Raw genomic sequence first — 26,317 nt, forward strand, 5'->3', positions numbered from 1 at the left:
CCATCCAAATTCTGAGCGCTCCCATTTTAGTTAATCTCCTTCAATGTTATTCACTTTGCCTATCAGTGGTCATTATCTTGTGGCTGAACGCTGCATGTATCCCATCTGTGTATTTAGCCGTTTGTTCAGAGTTCAGCTTTCATTTTAACTCCGTTTTGTATGTACAGGAGGAGCGTCTGAGAATTTCCATTGGTGTAGTTCTCTTCTCCTCCTCACGATGGCGCAGCTGAGCTGCTCACAAGCTCCTCATTCAGCAGCAGCGCTGTGAGTTCTCTTATTCTCTTCTCTGGGCACATTGCATCTCATGAAGCTCAGGGGCTCGGAGTTTGCAGATGAGGCAGGCTGTCCTGGCCAGCTTGGACCCTCTGTGGCCAGCAGGATCTCCACTTGGATGATGTGAAGTGTTGGAGGAGCTCTGTTCTTTGAAGGCGCACTTTTCAGCCGCCCGGGATTGAATACAGCAATGTCAGGGGTGAACAGCTCCGCTGTGGAGAGCTTGGTGGGGAACAGGTGCCTGTCCGGCAGTGAGGAGCAGTTTCAGTACTATGGACAGTTCACTCCCAGTGTTTCCATCCTGCTGGCCGTGCTGATGATTCTCATGGTGCTGGCCACGGTGCTGGGCAATGCTTTGGTCATCCTGGCTTTTGTGGTGGACAAAGGGCTCCGGACTCAAGGCAATTTCTTCTTCCTCAACCTGGCCATTGCTGACTTCCTGGTGGGTGAGTGTCTGCTCCCCCCCCCCCCCCATCCCCCATGGGGTGCTCACATTTATTTATTATGCACTTGGTCTGAATATGCTGCTGACCTCAGAGCTTCTATCCATCAATTCTCCATAAAGACCTACCAGCTTTAAAAGACCTTTTAATTAGCATGCATTCCTCATAAAGACCCACCAGACAACTTAAAGCTATTACAGTAACCCCAATGTCCTAAAACTCTCCATAAAGACCGATCAGCTTTAAAACACCTTCTTATATCAGCATGCATTCCTCCTAAAGACCCACCAGACAGCATTAAGTTATTACAGGAACTCTAATGTCCATACATTTTCTATAACGACCCACCAGCTTTAAAGGACCTTCTAAATTTGCATACTTTCCTCAGTAAGACCCACTAGACAACATGAAGTTATTACAGGAACCCCAATGTCCTAATATTCTCCATAAAGACCCATCAGCTTTAAAAGACCTTCTATATTAGCATGCATACCTCATAAAGACCCAAAAGACAACATGAAGTTATTATAGGAACCCCAATGTCCATACATTCTCCATAAAGACCCACCAGCTTTAAAGGACCTTCTAAATTTGCATACATTCCTCATAAAGACCCTCCAGACAACCTGAGCCTATTACAGGAACCCCAATGTCCTAAAATTCTCCATAATGACCTACCAGCTTTAAAGGACTCTCTCAATGAGCATCCATTCTTCATAAAAACCCACCAGACAATTTAAAGCCCCTATAGAGACCACAATGTCCCTAAATTCTATATAAAAACCTGACAACCTTACATGAATCCCCCACTGTATATATATTTTTCACAAAGACCCACCAGACAATGTGAAGCCCATACAGTAACCCCAATGTCCATAAAATCTCCATAAAGACCCACCAGCATTAAAGGACCTTGGCATGCATTCCTCATAGTGACCCACCAGACAATGTGAAGTTACAGGAACTCCAATATTCTCTATAAGGACCCTTTAGCTTTTAAGGACTCTCTCGGTGCGCATACATCCCTCATAAATACCCACCAGACAATTTAAAGCCCTTACAGTGACCTCAGTGTCCCTAAATTCTCTATAGAAACCCAACAGCCTTACAGGAATCCCCAATGTCTTTATATTTTCACAAAGACCCGCCAATGTGAAGCCTAATGTATACAGGAACCCCAATGTCCATACAATCTCCATAAAGACCCACAGCTTTAAAGGACCTTCTAAATTAGCATAATTACCTCATAAAGACCCACCAGACAAAGTGAAGCTATTACAGGAACCCCAAATATCCTAATATTCTCCATAAAGACCAACAAGGTTTAAAGGACCTTCTCAATAAGCATGCATTCCTCATAAGGACCCACCAGACAATGTAAACCCCTACAGAAACCCCATTGTCTCTAAATTCTCAATAAGCACCCAACAGCCCACAGGAATCCCCAATGTCTATACATTTTTCACAAAGACCCACCAGACAATGTGAAGCCCATACAGGAACCCCAATGTTCATAAAATCTCCATAAAGACCCTCGAGCTTTAAAGGACCCTCTAAATTAGCATACATTCCTCATAAAGACCCACCAGACAACGTGAAGTGACTACAGGAACCCCAATATCCTAACATTCTCCATAAAGACCCATCAGCTTTGAAGGACCTTCTCAATAAGCATGCATTTCTCATAAGGACCCACCAGACAATGTCAATCCCTACAGAGATTCAGATGTCCCCAAATGCTCCATAAAAAACAACAGCCTTGCAGGAATCTCCAATATCTATATATTTTTCACAAAGATCCACCAGACATTGTGAAGCCTTAAAAGAACCCCAATATCCATGCAATCCTTATATATACCCTCCAATCAATGTAAAGCCATCACTGAAACCCCAATGTCCTTAAAATCTCAATAGAGATCCAACAACCTTAGAGGAATCCCCAATGTCTATACGGTCTTCATAAAGACCCAACAGACAATGTGAAGCCTTACAGTAATCATAATATTACTACACTCTTCCAAAAAAAAAAAACCACACCAGATAATGTGAAGCCCTTACAGGAACCTTGATGTCCTTAAATGTTCAATAAATACTCAGCAGCTTCATAGTAACTCCCCAAGTCTACACATTCTTCACAAACACCTAGCAGACAATCTAAAGCCTTACAGGAACCCCCAAAATCCACACCAGCTTCATAAAGACCCACCAGCCAATCCAAATCCTTTACAGGAACACTGATGCCCATTAATTCTCCATAAAGACTCAATAGCTTTAGAGGAATTTCCAATGTCCACACATTCTTCACATAGATCCACCAGACAATGTGAAGTCTTACAGGAACCCCAATATCCATGAGATCTCCATAAAGATCCACCAGACAATGTGCAGTTTTTACAGGAACCCCCATGTACATAAATTCTCTATAAATACCCATTAGATTTATTTCCTAATCTCTATGCATTCTTCTTAAAGACCCACCAGTGTGAAGGCTTACAATTACCCACAATATCCATACATTCTTCATAAGGACCCACTAGCCTTACAGAAATCTCTATTGTCCATACATTTTTCATAAAGACCCACCAAGTCTTACAGAAATACCCATTGTCCATACACTCTTAACAAAGACCCACCATCCAATCTTAAGCCCTTAATGAAATCCCAGTGTTTAAAATTACCTATAAAAAACCACCATTACCCACCCACAAGCCAATGTGAATCTTTACAGGTATTCTCAATGTCCATACATCTTTCATACAGATCCACCAGACAATGTGAAACCTTACAAGACCTCCACCACATTCTTCACTACATCTATCCCAGTCATCACCATCCCACCACCATGGACTCCAGTTACACTTGGAAGGGTAGTCCACTGAAAATGTGTATTCCACTTTGAGGGGGGGGGGGGGGGGGGGGCTGAACTCTCCACTGGCCTCCAAAGAAGAGATCGTTACTTAAAATACTAGGTATTCTTCCCTACTGTTGTAGTGCTGAAAGAGTGGGAGTGCCAACATTCATTACTGAATTGTTCATTTATTAAGAGGATCGAGACTACTGGAGATGCAAAAGTAATTGTACATCACTGTGCGTATAGTGGAGCTGAAAACCCAGATGGGAAAATCTTTATGAAAGATTTAGGAAAATTGGGGTAATGTTTAGCCCATCGGAATCCGCTCATAACTGATTTTAGTGATGACTCAACCAATCTTTTAATAACCAGGAGAATAGCTCATCAAATGTGATTACTAACACTTACATAATAGAACTGATGGGCTTTGGTTATGGAAGTAATGAAAGGCACATATGACTTATGAGGAACTGCTTGGGCATCCTACAGCCAGGGGCGGAATGACCATTGGTCCACTCGGGCACAGCCCGAGGGCCCCGTGCTACTTGGGGGCCCCATCAGGGTTGCCAGCCTCAGTAAAACCAGGGAAAGTATGTAAAAATCTGTTTTTTTTTACATCTGTCTCTGAAATGTCCCTTACCGACATCCTTTTGGTCTAAAAATCCCGAGATTATAGCTGCCCCACCTCTCCAGTACCTTCTCAGCCAATAGAAACATGTCTGTGTATACCGTTTGTACATGTATGTGTATACTGTGTGATTGTATACTGTGTGTGTGTATACTGTGTGGCCCCATAATCTCTGATTCCTGGGGGGCCCCATAATCTCCTATTACCCGGGGGCCCCATGAGTTGTCAGTCCACCCCTGCCTACAGCATCCTACTGAAGTTACGGGCAACTGTAGTTATAAACATACCTTAGACGTTAGCACTATGGTACTGAAGTTGAGGTTCTGGTTTTAATGCATGGTGGTGAAGCTGCATCATCATATGTTTTGAAATGTGTGTTCAGATTCCCCCCCACACAACCCCAAATCACATCTCAAAAGACAAAAATAAGTGGGCCGTCATGTCGATCCTTTGGCTTCAGTACTGTCAGGCTGCATTCACAACTGAGCGACGCAATTTTCAGGCATATTTTCAAGCGTTAGTATGCATGTTTTCGAGCATTTGTGTACGGCATTTAAAAGCGTTTTTGAGCTTTGGAATTTTTTTATTAGCCAATAGAGAAAAATTATTATTTATTTATAATTTATTTTTATTTTTTTACTTATTTTTTTTTTTATAAGGGATTAAGGGTTTAATTGTTAGGGGTTAATTTATTCATTTAATTGTTTACTTATTATTTATTAATTTTGTTAGGTTAGGGTTAGGGGTTTAGGAATAGGGGTTACTATTCCTGTTAGGAGGTTAATATTAGTGTTAGTGGTTAGGGTTTAATATTAGGGTTGGGGGTTCATATTAGGTTGGAAGAGAGAAGGGATAAAGGGCCACAGGGCCCTAATTTGGACTTTACAGGCAAGATAGACAATAATATAGTACAAAAATATATTTTATTAACAATAAGTCATATCAAACAGGTCAAGTAAAAAAGAATTAAAAACTAGGCTTGTGCAATTCGTTACGTAAAGAATCGAAATTCGGCAGAATTTTGCATCTTTCGGACATTCGGATGCATTCGAATGTCCGAATAAAAAAATAACGAATAACAACGAATACGAAAGAAATATAACGAATGAATTCAAATTAATTCGAATGAATTTGGTAATTCTTTAAAGATCTAATGAAACAAAAGGTCAGCTCAAAGTAAATCTCATAGTCCAATCAGCTAATTAATTTTGTGCCGGAGGATGGATTACTGGCAAAGTACATTCCTGAGAACTGAGTGAGAAGGGTGTTGTATTGTATTTGAGCCGAGGAGAAGAGACGTTGTCATTGTGTGTGTTAAAAGGTTCAATAAACAAACGACTTTCCAAACTACGAATCATTATCACGAATGTCTATACATACATAAATAGCGAATTTCAGCGAATAAGAACGAATGAGTTCGACACTCTACGAATAATAACGAATTATCCGAAAACGTAGTAACGTAACATAACGAAGATAACAGAACGAAATTATGTATTTTACGAATGACAACGAACCGAAACTAAACAAAATTTTCCGTTGTGCAAAAGTCTATTAAAAACATACAATAGGCATGTGTAAGGCTGACCGCAGGTCAGCCTGTATTTGTAGGAGGAGTCAGGCTGCATAAAGCCTGTCCTCCTCTGCCTCCTCCTCTCGTGGATGCTGGCTCTTGTGTAATGAATATCTAGTGTAAACAAGAGAGTGAGCCCCTGTGCGTCAACGCGTTTCGCTGTTTTGCTTCGTCAGGACACACTTGTAGTCACTGTGTAAAGCAGGAGGCAGTTTGAAATTAAACTGCCTCCTGCTTTACACAGTGATTCCTGGGTGATCATCTGGTAGCTCTCCATGTGAAGATATTTCTATGCTGACAAGTGAGACCTGTTCCTTCCAACTACCCCCAAGTGTGTCCTGACGAAGCAAAACAGCGAAACGCGTTGACGCACAGGAGCTCACTGACGTTTATTTGGTGTCAACTCTCTTGTTTACACTAGATATTCATTACTATCATACGCCTATCGTATGTTTTTAATTCTTTTTTACTTGACCTGTTTGATATGACTTATTGTTAATAAAATATATCTTTGTACTATATCATTGCCTGTAAAGTCCGAATTAGGGCCCTGTGGCCCTTTATCCCTTCCAATCAAGTTTATACGGATGTGGCTTTAGGAGTGTTATTTCAATTTTTTCAGGTTAATATTAGGGTTAAGGGTTGGAATTCTTTTTTTTTTATTTATTTATTTTTATTATTTCTAATGGTTTTTTTTTTACATTTTATTTATTATTATTTATTTTCATTTATTATTGCATTGGAGCAAAAAAAACGCTCCAAAATGTGCAACAAAACGCACTAACGCGCTCAAATCAAATGTGTCTCCATGCATTTCTTTGTGAATGAATGAATGAATGAAATACTTGTATAGCGCACAATGCAAACTGAATCGCCTCTAGGCGCTGTGGCGAGCTTTGATCATCAGCTAGAAGAGGAAGGTCTTGAGTTTTTTCCTAAAAGCCAGGTGATTTTGTATCAAAAATGCTTCAAAAACACACCAATCTGTCCGATTTGAGCTACAAAAAAAAAAAAGCTCCAGAACTTTTTTTTAGCCTCAGGCGTTTGGCTTCAGGCGACTTGTAGTGGAGATGTGAACCAACTCCATAGAGAGTCATTTTTTTTTTTCTCCTCTGTTTTGAAGCTCCGAGCTTCCAGCTACAAAACGCAGAGGTGTAAACGGGGGCCTCCGAGTCAATGAACAAGCGCGCAGGTGAGGCGCCCTGACCTAAAGCAGCTAGAGCAGCCAATCAGTAACACTGTATACACATAAACACCGCCCACTGGATGCCAGACATCGGTTTAGGACACCGTCATGGCCTTGTTCAGGGGCGTTGACTCAAAAAGCCAGAGAAAGCCAGGCAGTTGGCATTTTCAGAATTTCAGATTTCTTTTAATCAACTTCTGACCAGATTGGTCGTATTTTGCGCTGGGGACATTAGAATGTAAGCTCCCCTGCCTCAGGCTGGTGTGAAAGGCTCACTGGACTATATAAAGCATTAGGGAATTGGTCATCACCATATAAATGGATGAGCTGTACATACCGTATAAGAATAGGATTTCACCGCTTCTCTTTCCCGCAGGCGGGTTTTGCATCCCTCTCTACATACCGTATGTCCTGACCGGCCAATGGAAGTTCGGCAAAGGCTTGTGCAAGCTGTGGCTGGTCATGGACTATCTGCTGTGCACGGCATCCGTTTTCAACATCGTCCTCATCAGCTACGACAGGTTCATCTCCGTCACCAGAGCGGTAAGTCGTTTGTCCCTTTTAAATATAAAGTACGCTTTCTTGGATGCTCCTCACCCCCAGGTGACGATTAACACCTTCATCACCGGGCACTTTTACCCTCCTTCTTTGCCCAGGTCAGTTTTCAGCACTGTCACAGTTTGAATGACAATTGCGCGGTCATGCAACGCTGTACCCATATTCAATTTTTATCTTTTATTTTTTTCACATACATAGAGCTTTCTTTTGGTGATATTTAATCACCACTGTTTTTTTTTTTTTTTTTTTTGCTAAATAAACAAAAAAAATAAAAGTAAAGATTTTGGAAAAAATGAAAATTATTTTTTTCCTAATTTCTGCTGTAAAATTTTGCAAATAAATAATCGTTCTTCATAAATTTAGGCCAAAATGTATTCTGCTACATTTCTTTGATGAAAATATCCCAAATCAGTGTATATTATGTAGTCTGTAGGAAAGTTTTAGAGACCGCAAACTATGGGATATTTATCTAAAAATCGATCAGTCCTGATGTACTGAGGCCTGAAAACACCAGGACAGTACAAATATCCCCCAAAGGGAAAGTAGAAAGTCCAAGGTATTTAGTAAGAGGCATGGCTATTTTTTTTTAAAGTGGAGTTCCACATCCAAAAAAAAAATGTTTTAATGTGCTTAAAAAAAAAAACATTTGGAGAAATTTTTTTTTTTTTTACTTACCGTATATACTCGAGTATAGGCCGACCCGAATATAAGCCGAGGCCCCCAATTTACCCCCAAAAAACTGGAAAACTTATTGACTCGTGTATAAGCCGAGGGTGAGACATGGCTGTCCATCCCTGTGTGTGTGTCCGTCCATCCCTGTGTGTCCATCCATCCCTGTGTGTGTATCCATCCATCCATCCATCCATCCCTGTGTGTGTGTGTGTGTGTGTGTGTGTATTCATCCATCCATCCATCCCTGTGTGTGTGTGTGTGTGTGTGTGTGTATCCATCCATCCATCCATCCCTGTGTGTGTGTGTGTGTATCCATCCATCCATCCATCCCTGTGTGTGTGTGTGTGTGTGTGTGTGTGTCCGTGCAGCCTTGTGTGTGTGTGTGTGTGTGTGTGTGTGTGTGTGTGTGTGTGTGTGTGTGTGTGTGTGTGTGTGTGTGTCCGTGCAGCCTTGTGTGTGTGTCCAGCCTACCTGTGTCCCAAGCCTCCGTCCCGAGCCGCCGTCGTCCCGAGCCTCCTCCGACCCGTGCCGTGCCTCCTCCGTCCCGTGCCTCCTCCGTCCCGTGCCGTGCCTCCTCCTTCCCGTGCCTCCTCCGTCCCGTGCCGTGCCTCCTCCGTCCCGTGCCTCCTCCGTCCCGTGCCGTGCCGATGGATCGCCGCTCTTCTCGGCGGCCATTCTACAATTCAAAATTCCGCCTCCGCCTGTGATAGGCGGAACACTCAATTTCCCAGCAGCCTGTGTTCCGCCTATCACGGACATCCTCTCATACTCGTCCGTAGTATGAGAATGAGCGGATGTCCGTGATAGGTGGAACACTGACTGCTGGGAAATTCAGTGTTCCGCCTATCACAGGCGGAGGCGGAGAAGGAGGCGCGGCTTTTAAATTTTAATGTCCGCCGTCTGTCTGCTCGATACGCTGATCGAGCAGTCAGACAGCGGTGACTCGAGTATAAGCCGAGGGGGCACTTTCAGCCTCAAAAAAGAGGCTGAAAATCTCGGCTTATACTCGAGTATATACGGTACTTGTAAATGCCTGTTGCTAAGGGGTCCCTCGTAGTCTGCCTCCTTCAGCGCCTGGGCTCCTGACGTCACTTCCCTCGGCGTAGGAAGGGAGATCGCCTCTCTCCCTCCCTCTTGTCAGTCATCTGGGACACGTGACCGGTCCCAGATTATTGCGCGGCCAGTGACGGCGCACGGCTCGCGCATGCGCAGTCATAGTTGGGCGGACACAGTTAAAATGCCGGCGCCGCCGAGCAGAGGGGGGACAAGCGGGGCTTGGATCCCCCGCATCACTGGACGCTGGGACAAGGAAGTGTCCGATTATTTGTAGCTGCTGACTTTTATTTTTTTTTAAGTGGGAACTCTGCTTTAAGTTTCAATTTTTTTGTCACAAGAAATGCAAAAAAAATCTTTCACAATTTTTTTTTTACATACTGTCAACAGTGCAGTACAGAATTATCATATAACAGTCGTGACGGAGATCAGGGGTACTGACTGGTACCAGTATGTTAAAAAAATTCATTTTTCGGGGGGATTTTTTTTCATTTTTGTTAAGATTTTTTTTTTACACACTGACCAGAGCAATATAGTGTTACCATAGTAACATTGTACTACTCTGGGAAAGTGATCAGGATTTTTTTAATACACATTATGATTACTTATACCAGTGGATTTCACTGGTAAAAGCAACTATTTTTACTGAATAAAATTAGTGTGTTTTGTTGTGATTAGCTGTGATTGGTCACATATAATCACATGGTACAGATGAGCTGTGGCCCTGTCTATACCATGCAATCACTGTGACCAGTCACAACTAGAAACACAATTGTACACAATGGATGGCATGTAAGGAAGCCATCCATTGTTTTCAATTGTCATGTAATCTGCTGTGATTGGTCACAGCGATCACATGGTACCGGAAGCGGGTCGGTACACTCAAAAAGCTGTACAACATAAGGCTCCATGCACACTGAAGCTCAAAAAAGCTTTTTCTAGACGCCAGATTGCTGGCAGAAAATAATGGTTGAAAAACTTGTTTTTAACAGCGTTTTGTACTAGCGTTTATAAGCGTTTATTAGCGTTAGCATTTATGGGCGTTTTCAATAAAAATACACAGAGGACACTCCAAAAATCCCACAGTACATTCCAAACTCCCACAATGCATTGAAAAAATAGAATGCCGAACACTAATGCGCGTTTATAAGCGTTTATGAGCGTTTATCAGCGTTTGTCGTTTTTTGGCGGTGAAAAACGGCACTTTGAACGCGAATTTCTGGCGTTCAGAAAAAAGCCCATAAACTCCACTGCTCATTAAAGCTGAAAAACGTCCATGTGTGCATGGACACATAGCCTAACATAGAGTAGAGTTTATGGGCTTTTAAAAAAAACGCCCAAACTCCAATAAACTACAGTTTATGAGCTCCAGTGTGCATGGAGCCTAAATGTAAATTTTTAGTGAGGGAACATTTTAACCTCTTGATGCCCATGTAATGCTTATGTGAGGCGGCAAAGAGTATAGGCTTTAGTGCCCAGATGAATGTATTCCTTCACTTCCTTGCTCTGAAACCCAAAAGGCAGTTAGGAAATCTCTCACAAGCTAGGAGAAACCTGTTAGGTGTCACCAGAGCAGGTTTCTATGATAGTGAGCACTTGTAGATCATCAACTTGAGGTTCCCCAGGTTGCAGAGTCTAAGCCCCAGCCTGCTTCTTCACCAGGGCCCCTGATGGTGAGGTTGGACTTGCAGAAAACTGGAACCAAGACGCAGCCCCCAGGTTCGCCCGGCTGACAATGCGGAGACCACTCAGAGGGTACAGATGGCAGGAGATAGAAGAGAATCAGGGAGGGAGCCAAAATCAGGGCAGGCGGTAGGCAGGGGAAAACGGTAATCGAAGCCAGGGTCGGTGCACGGTTGTCAGCAAGGTGAGCCCGTCCTTTAGGGGCACCGAGGTGCCACCCCCTCTCTCTGGCCACCCCCCTATATGCAATGGAGCGATTCATGCGTAGCATGAATCTCTCCATTGCCACCACGGCCATGCCCTATTCATCCGGCCCCTTTGAGGTCACTGTCGCATAAATTAGAGCAGCTTTTTTTAAGTTTTTTTAAGCACCTGATTAGAGCCAGAGACTCTAATAGGCTTCAAAATAGAGTGGGCACCGGGTCGCAGAGCATGCGCTCTGATCCCACCCAGGTGTGTTACAACAGTGAATGAATATTCACTGTTGCAACACTGATCCTGCTCCTGGCCTATCGGGTAGCGGGTCTGATACCCATCACCCCATTGGCGGACAGGTGCTCCTATTGGACGCCTAGGGGAGGGGAGGAGACGGCAGAAGCGAGGAGAAGAGCGAATGCATGGATGCCCGATCCCCGCCGCTGCACCTTGGATGCCCGATCCCTGCCGCTACACCTTGGGTGCCCGATCCCCGCCGCTGCACCTTGGATGTCCGATCCCTGCCGCTGCACCTTGGATGCCTGATCCCTGCCGCTACACCTTGGGTGCCCGATCCCCGCCGCTGCACCTTGGATGCCCGATCCCTGCCGCTACACCTCGGGTGCCCGATCCCCGCCGCACCTCAGACATACAGATGGGAAAAGTGGCAGTGGACCGACCAGCAGACAGTGGCAGGGGGGGTTTGGGTTGCCGCAGGGGGGGTTCTGTTGTTCCCCCCCAAACAAAAACCCACCAGCCACCACTGGTTATCAGGCACAGAATACAAGTAATACAAGGCAAACCAGGAGCACAGGGAAACTAGGAAGTTTCTCAGGCAACTCAGGCAGCACTGAGCATGTCTTATATAGGGAAGGTGGGCCAGGAAGTGATAGAAGGGGGAGGGTTATAAATCCACAGTAGAGCAGGGGACGCCCATAGACGAGAGAAGCCAGCAGCACATGTGAAGGAAATCACAGATCTAGCAGAACCACTGCAGTGAGGAGGTAAGAAAACTGCAGGCTGGACCGTGACATTATATATGCTTTAAAGCAGAATTCCATTCCAAAAATATAAAATGAAAAAAGAACAGCTCATCAAAAGATGAAATAAGTAAATTTTTTCTGCCACTGGATGTTCTCAGTCTGATGTCCAGCATCATTCATGCCATTTTCTATGTGTCCGGGTCATCCCGGACGAGCCCCCAGCCTTTTTATGCTAGGCTCACACTAGCCCATGCTCTGCAAAAAAAAACATCCGTGGTGGATCATCTTTCAGAGTGTGGCTAAGTAGCCGCTGTCAGATGTTTCTGGTGATCTTGCTGAGTCCTGAATGGCTGTTTTTTTTTTTTTTTTTTACATTTTGCCAAACAGCAATTTACAATGGGGCTAAAGCACGGCAACCACAATGAAACTGAATGGCCAAGCTTGACAGGTGGTGCAGCCTGTCAACTTGACATGCCATGTTAAATTTTCTGCAGCCTGTGAAAAAGCCCTCTCTGACTGTATTTCAATTTTACATTCACAAATTTCTGTTTCTTGTACCATATTTATATTGTTTGAAATAGTCAAAAAATAATAATAATAATATTGGCCACTAGGGGGAGCACTTAGTGGAATACAGAAATAAAATATCAACCACTAGAGCAGTGCATTGGGTTTATGGCCAACTCATAGACTTGCATTTTAACAAATTCTAACTCAAATCCTGTATTGGAACAATGTTATTAAAAGCCTGACCCGTATCAATAGTTATGTTAAGCAGGTCTCAATGAAAAGATGATTATAGATCTAGATTGAGCACATGTCCTTTCTGAAAAATCAAAAAATGCAATGTTGGGAAAAATTGTTTTTTTTTAGCAGACACATAATATATAAAATTCTATAATTCACATATTGTGTAATTGAAGGAAAGAAGTCTCGATTGTGGGCACTCCAAAAAATAAAAACCCCTCCATTTCCATGAATCATTATCGTCTTTCCTGCCTGCTCTTCATGACAAACAGATCCGAGTCCTCCATTACGGCGGAGCCTCCGGAGGACCTCTTCGTGGAGTGGATTGCACCCTTTCAGTACAAGGCACATATATCAGCCACTCTTTTCTAAGGAGAATTACATAGAAAGAGCTTTTGATAACATGCTTTCTGATTAAAAGTGTTTTACCGCAGCCAAAGGCGGTGGAGGGGTCTGCGCTCAAGTTAATTATAGCATTAGGAGACGTGTTATAAATTGGCCGGCGAGCCCATTGCTTTCTCTTAGTAACGTCGCTGCAGCGAGCATTAAAAAGCCTTCCAACCATTTAAAGGGGACCCGTCATGTGAAAAAAAAAAAAACTCTTGTGCTTTCAATTTCTGACCTTTTTTTTGGAAATGCTGTTTGCTTGGCTGCCGTACTGAAATATCACCCACCTTCTTTTTGGCAGCACAGCCCGGGCCACATTGCGGAAAAGAAATAGAACTTACCAGAATGCTGGTCTCCAAAGAGGTTAGGCTATTAGCCTGCATTCACACATAAGCGCTTCATAAATACGTAACAAAACGCACAAATATGTTGCGTCTTGGCTCACGTTTCAGCAAACATGGGTTGCGCAGGCAGGGTCAGGACAAGGAGTGGGCAGGAGGGGTAGCTGTCCTGGGCACTGTGATACCATCATGTAAGGCGGGGGGGGGGCCACAAGGAGATTAGGGTGGGGGGATTTGTGTTGAGAAGGGGAATTTGGGGGGTGGCTAGGGGTAAATTTCAAGAGGTATTCTAGGAGTGGTGATTTGGGGGGGGGGGATTTGTGTTGAGAAGGGGAATTTGGGATGTGGTTGGGGGTAAATTTGGAGAGGTGTGCTAGGAGTGGTGATTGGGGGGGGGGGGGGGATTTGTGTTCAGAAGGGGAATTTGGTGGGTGGTTGGGGGTACATTTGAAGAGGTGTGCTAAGAGTGATGATTGGTGGGGGGGATTTGTGTTGGGAGGGGGGATTGGGGAAGAGGATTTGTGCTTGGAGGGAGGGTTTGTGCTATAAAAGTAATATGGTAGAGGGGAAATATATATTTTTTTTGGGGGGGGGGGTATTTGTGCTAGTAGGGATGATTGTGGGGGATTTGTGCCAGGAGGGGAAATTTGTGGGGGGGATTTGTGCTCGGATGGGGGATTGGTGGAGGGGAATTTGTGCTGAAAGGGGGGGACTTGGAGTGGGGGAGGGATTTGTGCTTGGAGGAGAAATTTGAGGGTTAGTGGATTTGTGCTAGGAGGGGCAAGATTTTTCTTTTGGGGAGGGGGATTTGTGCTGGGGGCATATGGGGAGAGAGAGAATTTGAGCTGGGTGCTTAGGGGGTGAGCATGCACTGCTTGCTTTTCTTTGGGGGGGGGGATTTTCACTGACACATAATGCTCATACATCTTGGGGGGGCGCAATTTGGCATGTACACCTGGGCTCTGGGTGACCCTGTCTCGGCCTCGCAAGCAGGTAGCAGACACAGGTTTTGCGCTAGAAACACGCTACAAATGCACACTGAAAAGACACCCAGCGCTCCACGACCAAAGACCAACGGAAATTAGAAAATTTGTAAATTCGAAAATCTGAAAATTCGAAAAACGAAAATCTGGAATATCTGAAAATTCGAAAATGCAAAAATAAGAACGAAAATTTGAAGAAAGAATATCCAAAAATAAGAACAAAAATCTGAAAATTCACAAGCGAGAAAATTTGAAAATCTGAAATAACTAACTAATAATAACTTAACTACAGTAAAACCTTGGATTAGGAGTATTACCAACTATTAAATTATAGTTATTGGAATTTCCTTTCAAAATTGGCTGTTAGTGAATGTAAAAGATACAAATTTATCCGAAGTTATGAATTTTCCAAAAAATAAAAATGTCGCATCTAAACAAATGGAACATAACAAATTAATAATAATAAATAAAAATAATAATAATAATAATAAAAATGTTTTTTATCATTATTATGTGTTCCATTCCATTAGTTTAGATGCAGCATTTGTATTTAGAATTTTACGTTCTTTAGAATTTTTGGATTTTCTTTCTTATTTTCGAATTTCCGAATTTTCGAATTCTCACATTTTCGAATTATGAGTTTAGAATTTTTGAAGTTCGCTTATTGCGATTTTTTTAACTAATATATGTAGAAAAATACATAGCGGCCTAAACTGAGGAAAAAAATAATTAAAAAAATAAAAATAAAATGGGGATTATATTTATTATAGCAAAAAAAAATAAAAAAATATTTTTTTTCAAACTTGTCCCTCTTTATTTTTTTTATAGCGCAATGCCACTGGTCATGGCATCGGCCCTGGAGAAACGGCATGAGCAGACCGTTTTACCAGTGCGCATACACCAATGACATCAGCACAAGCGTATATCGTAAGTATCTCCTAAACCGTGCAGGGTTAGGAAATATTTACAGTAACCTACAGTTGAACCTTATTATAGGCTTACCTGTAGGTACAAGTGGTGTAACTAGGTTTACAACCACTTCAAATTCCCTTGCACGGAAAAGCTTTATCCTTATTGTGGGGTCACCATTATGGTATTTGTACATTGAAATTATATCCCCTCTCAAGGGTCTCTTCTCCAGAGAGTATAAGTTCAATGCTTGCAGTCTTTCCCCATAGCTGAGTTCCTCCACACCCTTTATCAGCTTTGTTGCCCTTCTTTGTACTCGCTTTATTTCCAGTACATCCTTCCTGAGGACTGGTGCCCAGAACTGGACAGCAAACTCCAGGTGCGGCCGGACCAGAGTCTTGTAGAGCGGGAGAATTATCGTTTTATCTCTGGAGTTGATCCCCTTTTTAATGCCAATATTCTATTTGCTTTGTTAGCAGCAGCTTGGTATTGCATGCCATTGCTGAGCCTATCATCTACTAGGACCCCCAGGTCCTTTTCCATCCTAGATTCCCCCAGAGGTCCCCCCCAGTCTATAGATTGCATTCCTATTTTTGCCACTCAAATGCATTATTTTACATTTTTCCTCATTTGCCATGTAGTTGCCCACCCCATTAATTTGTTCAGATCTTTTTGCAAGGTTTCCACATCCTACGGAGAAGTTATTGCCATGCTTAGCCCACAAATACAGAGACTGATCTGTTTTATCCCATCCTCCAGGTCGTTTATGAACACATCAACCACTTAAGGGCCGAGCCTCATTTTGACACTTGTTGTTTACAAGTTAAAATCATTTGTTTTTGCTAGAAAACCCCCAAACATTATATACACTTTTGACTCAAAATACACTTTTTTTACTTAAAAAAATAAGACAGCGGTAAATTTAGCACAATTTTTTTTTATAGTGTGAAAGATAATGTTACACCGAGTAAATTCATACCCAACATGTCACGCTTCAAAATTGCGCACGCTCGTGGAATGGCGACAAACTTTGACCCTTAAAAATCTCTGTAGGCGATATTTAAACATTTCTACAAGTTACCAGTTTTGAGTTACAGAGGAGTTCTCATGTTAAGGCCCATACACACGATCAGACTTTTTGACAACAAACATGCAAATTAGCTGTTTTGGAGCAACATCCTACCGTGTGTACGCTCCATCGGACAAACTTTTTTGGTTTTCATCTGACTTTTGTTGGCTGTGCGAACGGACAAACTTTCTGGGAACAAAAGTCTGATGGAGCAAAGTCTGATCGTGTGTACAGAAAACCATAGGACTTTTGTACAAAGTACAAACAGGCATGCTCAGAACCAATGCAAAAGATCAGACAACAATACAGAAGTTGACCAAAGGTGGCGGTAAAGAGCAGAAAAACCACGTGATTTGGTGAAAGTTGGCTGAAAAAGTCCTGCTGTGTGTATGCAATACAAGTTCAGGGCCGACGCCCTTTGTACAAAAATCCAAGGGAAAGTTTGTACAAAGTCCTATCGTGTGTATGAGGCTTTAGAATTATTGCTCTCACTACAAAGCCCCATACACACGGTCGGACTTGTACAAACTTTTCCGTGGACTTTTGTACAAAGTGTGTTGTCCACAAGTTTGTATTGCATACACACGGTCGGACTTTTTGACAACAAACACGAACGTGGTGACGTCACAACGTACGGACGCCACTTCAAAAGAGGACGTTCAATGACTCCAGCGCCACCTTTGGTCAACTTCTGTATTGTAGTCTGATCGTTTGCAATGGTTCTGAGCATGCGTGTTTGTACCTTGTACAAAAGTCCGATGCTTTTGCATACACACGGTCGGACTTTGCTCCATCGGACTTCTGTTGTCAAAAAGTTTGTCCGTTCGCAGAGCCAACAAAAGTCCGATGAAAACAGAAAAAGTTTGTCCGATGGAGCGTACACACAGTCGGATGTTGCTCCAAAACAGCTAATTTGCATGTTTGTTGTCAAAAAGTCCGACCGTGTGTACGGGCCTTAAAGCCTCATACACACGGTCGGACTTTGTACAAACTTTTCCGTGGACTTTTGTACAAAGGGCGTGGTCCACAAGTTTGTATTGCATACACACGGTCGGACTTTTTGACAACAAACACGAACGTGATGACGTCACAACGTACTGACGCCGCTTCAAAAGAGGACGTTCAATGACTCCAGCGCCACCTTTGGTCAACTTCTGTATTGTAGTCTGATCTTTTGCATTGGTTCTGAGCATGCGTGTTTGTACCTTGTACAAAAGTCCGATGCTTTTGCATACACACGGTCGGACTTTGCTCCATCGGACTTTTGTTGCCAGAAAGTTTGTCCGTTCGCACAGCCAACAAATGTCCGATGAAAACAGAAAAAGTTTGTCCGATGGAGCGTACACACAGTCGGATGTTGCTCCAAAACAGCTAATTTGCATGTTTGTTGTCAAAAAGTCCGACCGTGTGTACGGGCCTTTACAATCGCAGCAATACCTCACATGTGTAGTTTGAACACTGTTTTCATATGCGGGTGCGACTTACATATGCGTTCGCTTCTGTGTGCGAGCTAGGTGGGACGGGGTGCTTTAAAAAAAAAATTCTTATTTAGTTTGCTTTTTATTTTTTATTTTTATACAGTCCTTTTAGGAGAAAAATTTGGGTCACTTTTATTCCTATTACAAGGAATGTAAACATCCCTTGTAATAGAAAAAAAAAGCATGACAGGACCTCTTAAATGTGAGATCTGGGGTCAAAAAGATATTATTACACTTACCGGTAAATGCAATAAAAAAAAAAAAATGAAATAAAAAAATAAAATAAAAAATTTCCCTTTGAGATCATTTGGCGGAAGTGAGGTTTGACATCTAATGTTATGGAGCCGAGTAGAGGCCATCTTTCCCTTACTCGGCTCCAGGCCTGTCAGAGGGGAGGACGCATTCATCTCTGCCGCTACCGGTGGGTCTGGTAAGCGGCGGACATGACCGTAGCAGTAGCACGGTGGGGGGGGGGGCTTTCTCACCCCTCTATAAAAGTGATCTAGCAGCGCATCTGCCGCAAAGACCACCTTAAAGAGAACTGCTCACTGTTTCTGAAAATACCAGGGTTATGGCAGCTATCTGCTGCCGTAACAATGGTATTTAGCATCAAAGTACCGACGTACAGCTACAGCGATTTGCGAGTGGTTAAATAGGATTGGTCCCAGGACAGAACCCTGGGGGACCCGCTTTCCACAGCAGACCATTCCCAGTGTTCCCCATTTATCACCACCCTCCCCTTGCCAGTTTTCAATCCATGTACTCACCCTTTGGTTCATGCCAACAGACCTTAGTTTGTACAGTAAACGTTTATGGGGAACTGTAGCGAATGCTTTTTTAAAATCCAGATACACCACGTCTACGGGCCTTCCTTTATCTAGATGGCAACTCACCTCCTCATAGAAGGTTAGTAGATTGGTCTGGCAAAAACGATTCTTCATGAATCCATGCTCATTAGTTCTAATGATACTGGTGAGCAGTCATGTTGGAACAAGAAGGGGCCATACCCAAACTGTTCCCACAAAGTGGGGAGCATGAAATTGTCCAAAATGTCTTGGTATTGCTGTTGCCTTAAAAGTTCCCTTTACTGGCAAATGATTTGGACCAGTGCTCAAAGCAAGGTCCAAAAAGACATGGAAGAGCGAGTTTGGGGTGGAGGAACTTGAATGGGCTGCACAGAGTCCTGACCTCAACCCGATAGAACACCTTTGGGATGAGACTGCGAGCCAGGCCTTCTTGTCCAACATCAGTGCCTGACCTCACAAATGCCCTTCTGGGAGAATGGTCAAACATTCCCATAGACACACTCCTAAACCTTGTGGACAGCCTTCCCAGAAGAGTTGAAGCTGTTATAGCTGCAAAGGGTGGGCCAACTCAATATTGAACCCTACGGACTAAGCCCTTGTACACAAGGTCGGAGATTCCGACGGAGTGTGTCCTATCGGACCGTTTTGTCGGATAATCCGGCTGTGTGTGGTCTCCATCGGACTGTTTCCGTCGGAGTATCCGACGGACCAAGTTTTCCAACTTGTCCGTAAAATTTTCCGACAAAATGCTCCGATTGGACATACTCCGATCATGTGTAGCCTACTTCAACGGACAAAGTGCCACGCATGCTCAGATCAAATTCTTAGACCAAAGCTATTGGCTACTAGCCTGAACGTAGTCCCATCGTAACGAAATAACGTCATCACGTTATGTACAATCGGATTTTCCGAACAACTTTGTCCGACCGTGTGTATGCAACAGTTTCGGACAAAATCCAACGGATTTGGTTGTTAGAATGTCCGACCGTGTGTACAAGGGCTTAGACTGGGATGCCATTAAAGTTCATGTGCGTGTAAAGGCGGGCATCCCATTACTTTTGGTAATATAGTGTATTTGGTTAACATGTATAAGTTGGCCTCATGACTAAGCCCCAGTGGGTGGGGTGAAACATGTCAAAGGAGATGGCATGTGGAGTGGTGCAAGGCTGAGGCCAACTTATACATGTTAACCACATAGACTGGATAGGGTTCAGCAGCGATAGTTTAAAATATAAACCTTTTAAATATGCATATTCCAGTGAGAGAGCTGCCCACTGAATAGGGTAGACTTTAGCTATGCAGTCTACCCATTAGTTGCTTGATTACATTCTATCAGATCTTCTTCTGGAACAGTAATTAAGCAACTGATCAGCACAGCCCGGCAACATCTGCACCATCCAGTGGTGAGCAGGGAGAAATATGCTCATCTAAATGGATGCCAGAGATTTGTTCTTTTACTCTGGCTCATCATTCATCATCATCTTCACTCTTTGCTCTCAGAGCATCTGAATGGGGGGCTACAAAGCGAGATGTTGAGCGAGTCTAATGAATTCTAGATACAGGAAATGAATGCAGATGGGGATCTCTAAAATGATTTTAATATATTTATGGGGATTAAACATACAAAGAATTTTAAAGAAGCAGAATGAAGAAATTACTCCAGTCAAGCGCCACAACACTCAGATACGAACAGGCACAATCTAAATTAATAGGAATCCAAATGTTGAGGATTGAAATGCTTCTAGAAACTGGGTTATTCATGCCTTTCAATCATGCTAAAGTTAGGACGTTCATCTTCGTAGAGAGGTGAATTTTAATGTATTTATTACCAGAATACATTATTCATTGTACTCGTCACTCAAGTTATCATTTTTTTTATTTTCCTAGGTGTCATACAGAGCTCAGAAAGGGATGACCAGAAACACTGTCCTTAAAATGCTGTTTGTGTGGGTGGCAGCCTTTCTCCTCTATGGTCCCGCCATTATCAGCTGGGAATACATCGCACGTGCCACCATCTTACCAGAAGGCGAATGTTACGTGGAATTTTACTACAACTGGTACTTCCTCATGATCGCCTCCACCGTGGAATTTTTCACACCCTTTATCAGCGTCACCTACTTCAACCTGAGCATCTACATTAACATCAAGAAGAGAACCAGGATGAGGAACGAGGAGCTGGCCCAAGGCCACGAGCATTGTGAGATGAGTTTCCAGAGGAAGAGGAAGGAACACTTGATATTTTTTGTCAAGCCAGCAGAGAGGCCTCACGTAGAATGTAGAAAACAGGCCTCTTGCTTGACACCCACAGAGGTTTGCCCTGAAGAGCCTAGAATGCAGAGGGTCAAAGGCCACACCTTGGACCTCAACATAAGTCAGGACCTTCCACCACTGCAGGTTGAGGTCCAAACCAGGAGACACCAAGCCTGCCTTTATAAAGCAGTGGAGAACGCTTGCAGTAACGTCAGGACGGACATGGCTAGTAGCATTGCCAACCGTTTTAGGCTTTCGAGAGACAAGAGGGTAGCCAAGTCGTTGGCCATTATTGTGTGTGTGTTTGGCCTTTGCTGGGCACCCTACACCCTCTTAATGATTATCAGGGCCGCTTGCCATGGGCGCTGTGTCCAACATTATCTCTACGAGATCTCGTTTTGGCTATTGTGGTTAAATTCTGCCATCAATCCCGTACTGTACCCACTCTGCCATATGAGTTTCCGAAAAGCCTTCATGAAACTACTGTGTCCGGGAAAAGTGAAAATACATCCCCATATTTTTATGTAGAGGTGATCTCGGGACAGAAATTCCTATAACATGGAATACAGATATTTCCTTTTATGTCTTGGCTCACCTGGATGACCTCTGGTATTCAAGTTTCAGTTATTTTAGTTGAGCTGAGCGACTAACGAGATAATTGGAGAATATATATGTAACATTTGGTTGAAATGTCACAAGAAAGCTGAAGACTTGAGATAAGTGTGTCCTGTCAACTGTAAGAGTTTCTGGCCTTTCGGTGAGCCGACGGTACAGCCGGAACACCGTCTAAGTGGATCATATAATGATCATGAGCCTAGCATGCTGAATTCAAATGTTGAAAGGCTGTGGGCTCTTCACTGTTCCACCTGCAGTGGCCAGTCTCATCAGTAATCCACAATCTGAGAATCACTGTTATAATGTGCTCAAGCTTATCTGGAGCTTGATTTAAGATGGTGCTCAACTCCCCCCCCCCCCCCATGTTTTTTTCCCACTTACCTGCAGCCCTGTAGTGCTCTTCAAAGTATAAACGTATCCTCCTAGTGTTGTCCCCTTGCAATCTGATATCCGAGTGCCCCACAGAGGGTCCCGTGCCACTATCTTGGTCCACTGGCTACCTCTTCTGAGTACAGGCAGCCAGCCCTGATGACTACCCTCTGGACCAGCGGTCTCCCAACTGCAGTCTGAGGGATGGATGCAGCCCTTTTTTGTTCCTTTTATCCTTCCCTTGGGGCACTATTCCATCTATTGACACCAACAATGGGGCGTAATTCCTCCCACTGACTCCACAAAGGGGCAACATTTCCCATTACACCAATGATGGGGCACAATTCCTCCCACCGACACCAATGATAAGGAACAATTCATTTCACCAACACCAATGATGGGGCACTGTTCCTTCCAATGACACCAACGATGAGGCACAGTTTCTCCCATTGTCACCAACAATGGGTCACTATTCTGCACAATGACACCAATGATGGGATACTTGTTCTCTTACTGACACCAGCTATGGGCCAAATTTCCCATTACACCAATGATGGGGCACAATTCCTCCCACCGACACCAATGATGAGGAACAATTCCTTTCACGAACACCAATGATGGGACACTATTCCTCTCAATGACACCAACAATGGAACACTATTCATCCCAATGACACCAACGATGAGGCACAGTTTCTCCCACTGACACCAACAATGGGTCACTATTCTGCACAATGACACCAATGATGGGATACTTGTTCTCTTACTGACACCAGCTATGGGGCAAATTTCCCATTACACCAATGATGGGGCACAATTCCTTCCACCGACACCAATGATGAGGAGCAATTCCTTTCACTAACACCAATGATGGGGCACTATTCCTCCCAATGACACAAACGATGAGGCACAGTTTCTCCCACTGACACCAACAATGGGTCACTATTCTGCACAAGGACACCAATGATGGGATACTTGTTCTCCTACTGATACCAATGATGGGGTACAATCTTTCCCACTGACACTAATGATGTGGCACTATTCCTCTCAATGACACCAATGATGGGGCGCTATTCCTCCCACTGACACCAATGATGGGGCACAATTTCTCCCACTCACACAAACAACGGTTCACTATCCCCCACAATAACACCAATGATGGGACACTTTTTCTCCTAATGACACCAACGATGGGACACAATTCCTCCCACTGATAATTGCTCCCAGTTATGCCAGGGCATTTTCTACTCCCACTAACCACAGTCTGGCCCCCCTAAAGTCTAAAGCAAGGCTTACAATCTAGGAGCCAGCTGAAAAAGTTAGGAGACAGTTTTTTAAATTAGCTGTCCAGTGCCCAGAACTGCATGTCCAGAGCGTAGGGTTGGGCTATAATAATTTCTCACGTCTGATGCCAAGAGAAAAAAGACAGAATACAAAAAAAAATTAGGTGGCACTGATGAGGCGGCACTGATAGGCAGCACTGAGGTGGCACTGACAGGTGGTACAGATGGGCACCAATAGGTAGCACTGAGGTGACAATGGTAGGCACTGAATGGTGGCACTAATAGGCAGCACTGAGGTGGCACTGATAAGCAGTACTGATAGGTGACACTGATGAGCAGCACTGAGGTGTCACTGATGGGCACTGACAGGCATCACTGAGGTGGCAATTATGAGCACTGACAGGTGGCACTGATAAGCAACACTAAGATGGCACTTATGGGCACTGACAGGTGGCACTGATAGGCAGCACTGACAGGTGGCACTGATAGGCAGCACTGAGATGGCACTGACAGGCAGCACTGAGTGGCGGTATTGAGATGGCACTGACAGGTGGCATTGAGATGGCACTGACAGGGAGCACTGAGGTGGCACTAAAATGTGGCATTGACAGGCAGCACTCCCCGTCCACAGGGGCAGTAAGGAATGGGCGACCGATCAAGCTGGCAACCTCAACCCCAGCTGTCAGACTGGGAAGATGATGTACGGGCAGTGAGAGTGAGCCACGCTCATAACAGCACTGTGCACCAGAGGGCGCTGGTTCGCAAAAGTGTGTATCCTGCTCCAGCAGGCAGTGTCTCAGCTGCTGCGATGTAGCCAAGGCGCCAGGACGCAATTTCCAGGCGATTCAAATTCGATTTGAAAACTATTCAAATTCGGTTTTGAAAACGATTCAAATTTGATTCGAAAACTATTTAAATACAATTCAAAAACCATTCAAATTTGAATTTCGTCCAAAATTGTTATCCATTATGTCTCATTTGTTTAAATTCCTTACTGTTGTAATTCAGAAATTCAGCTGCATCCGAATTACTGAATAACAAAAAATTTGTTCGAATTTCAATTCGGAACGAAAAAAACCTTACATGTTTAAAATTTACTTCATCCTTGCAGCGGGAGCATTTGCTAATAAGTGAGAGGGGACTTGGAGCTGGCCAAAACATTTTTTTTTTTTGGAGAGTGGGGGGATGGGGCCATAAAAAAAAAGCATTGAATGTAGTTTAGCTTTAAAGAGGAACTTCACTGGGGTTGTAAAAAATTTAAAATCAGCAACTACAAATACTGGAGAAGAAACAGATACTGAGCAGTCCATGGAGCCCAGTGTTGTCTTCCCAACTGATCTCTGGTGCAGCCACCACCCTCTACCACCGCTGGCCCTACAGCCTTCTGGAACATGTGACGTGTCCCAGGAGGCTACAGGACCAGTCTCACCGCACTGCCATGCATTGGTAGATGTGTGACTTCCTAATGTCTCTCAGTCGGCTCCCCACTGCACATGTGCAAGGCACGGCAGTGCAGTGAGACTCGTCCTGTAGCCTCGTGGAATACGTCACATATTCCAGAAGGCTGTAGGACCGGCTGGGGTAGAGGGTGGTGGGCCAAGCACACGTCCTTCACACCTAGGTGACAATTGAGGAAGTGGGAGCAGGCACCTGACAAAAAAACGGTGCCCACTTACTTAAAAAATAAAATAAAAAAGCAAATAGGTTAGAGGTTAAGAAGAGGAAGAACATGAGGACATCTTTCCATTTTGGGTGAGGGTCCACTTTGATGATTCTTACCAAGCCAAGCACAGTGTGGGCGCCACCAGTCAATGATGAGCAATAACGGTCTAGAGAGTAAACAAGGGGAGGGGCAGTGACCCTAAATTTTCAAAATTGTAAGCTCTAAAAAAAGTATTGTAATGCCCCGTACACACGATCGGAAATTCCCCCAGCAAAAGTCCGATGTGAACTTTTGGTCGGAAATTCCGACCGCGTGTATGCTCCATCGGACTTTTGGTGCAGGAATTCCCACCAGCAAAAGATTGAGAGCAGGTTTCTCTATTTTTCGGTCAGAAAAAGTTCAGATTGGAGATTCCGATCATCTGTACAAATTCCAACGCACAAAATTCCTATCCATGCTCTGAAGCATTGAACTTAATTTTCTCGGCTGGTCGTAGTGTTGTATGTACGTCACCGCGTTCTTGATGGTCTAAAGTTCAGAGAACTTTTGTGTGACCACGTGTATGCAAGCCAAGCTTGAGCGGAATTCCGTTGGAGAAATCATCCAAGTTTTTTCCGACGGAAAATCCACTCGTGTGTACGGGGCATTAGCCTGCTTAGTCCATGAAGAACATACCACAGCAGGCATTAGAAGACCCATGTGCATTCCTCCACAAATCTTTCAGCAAGTACACTATACATTTTTTTACACTTTTTTTTTTTTGCGGTGTATTCAGTTTTTGGCTTGAAGTTTCCCTTAAACTCCCCTTGGAAGACCTAAAAACCTTAGCGCCTTCTTCTGTTGACTTTACCAAACATCTAGCACTTTCTTTTCATTAGCAGTTGATTTGATGGACCTCATCCAGAGAAAAACATTTCAATACTGTGTACTTATAAAGGGCTTTATGTGTAAAAACAAAAAAACAAAAAACAAATATATACTTTACTGACTGTCTGCAATTTAATTTTGCACGATTTATTCAGATTTTACTGTGCAAGTAAAAAATGGCTGTAAATTTTATATGTACTGTATAAGGGAAAAAAGCACGTGCCTTTTATTTTTTTGGTAAACTGTGTTGTGGCTATGGGTGAGAAAAAGTCAGAGTTTTTATTTCACTGAATATTTTGCTGAAAAAGACCAGACGTTTTGGCTAAATGCATTGGAGTCAATGGGAAGGGCGAAATTCTTCTGGTTTCAGGTGGTTTTAAAGGGTGCCATGGGCATTAAAGTTTTTGTAAATTCTAACAATCCATTTCTCATATTTGCTCCCTTTTGGTCTGT

General features: G+C 43.6%; 1 protein-coding gene across 1 annotated transcript; it reads left to right on the forward strand.

Moving 5' to 3' along the window:
- The first annotated feature begins 294 nt into the window (after nucleotides 1–294).
- On the forward strand, nucleotides 295–26,284 carry LOC143927913 (histamine H3 receptor-like). Its single transcript, XM_077452397.1, has 3 exons — nucleotides 295–719; nucleotides 7,331–7,497; nucleotides 20,706–26,284. Exons 1-3 carry the CDS (start codon nucleotides 464–466, stop codon nucleotides 21,594–21,596), a joined length of 1,314 nt encoding a protein of 437 aa, XP_077308523.1. The 5' UTR covers nucleotides 295–463; the 3' UTR covers nucleotides 21,597–26,284.
- The last annotated feature ends 33 nt before the right edge of the window (nucleotides 26,285–26,317 follow it).

This window comes from Lithobates pipiens, unplaced genomic scaffold (genome assembly GCF_037356315.1).
Source record: "Lithobates pipiens isolate NorthernLeopardFrog02 unplaced genomic scaffold, aLitPip1_a1.2 Scaffold_10, whole genome shotgun sequence".
In the NCBI taxonomy this organism is placed as follows: Eukaryota; Metazoa; Chordata; class Amphibia; order Anura; family Ranidae; genus Lithobates; species Lithobates pipiens.

Bases quoted from the DNA above. Each gene is read 5' to 3' on its own strand.
- LOC143927913 (XM_077452397.1), top strand. From the start codon at position 464: ATGTCAGGGGTGAACAGCTCCGCTGTGGAGAGCTTGGTGGGGAACAGG. The intron at 720-7,330 runs GTGAGTGTCTGC...TCTTTCCCGCAG, and splicing joins CATTGCTGACTTCCTGGTGG to GCGGGTTTTGCATCCCTCTC. The intron at 7,498-20,705 runs GTAAGTCGTTTG...TTATTTTCCTAG, and splicing joins TCATCTCCGTCACCAGAGCG to GTGTCATACAGAGCTCAGAA.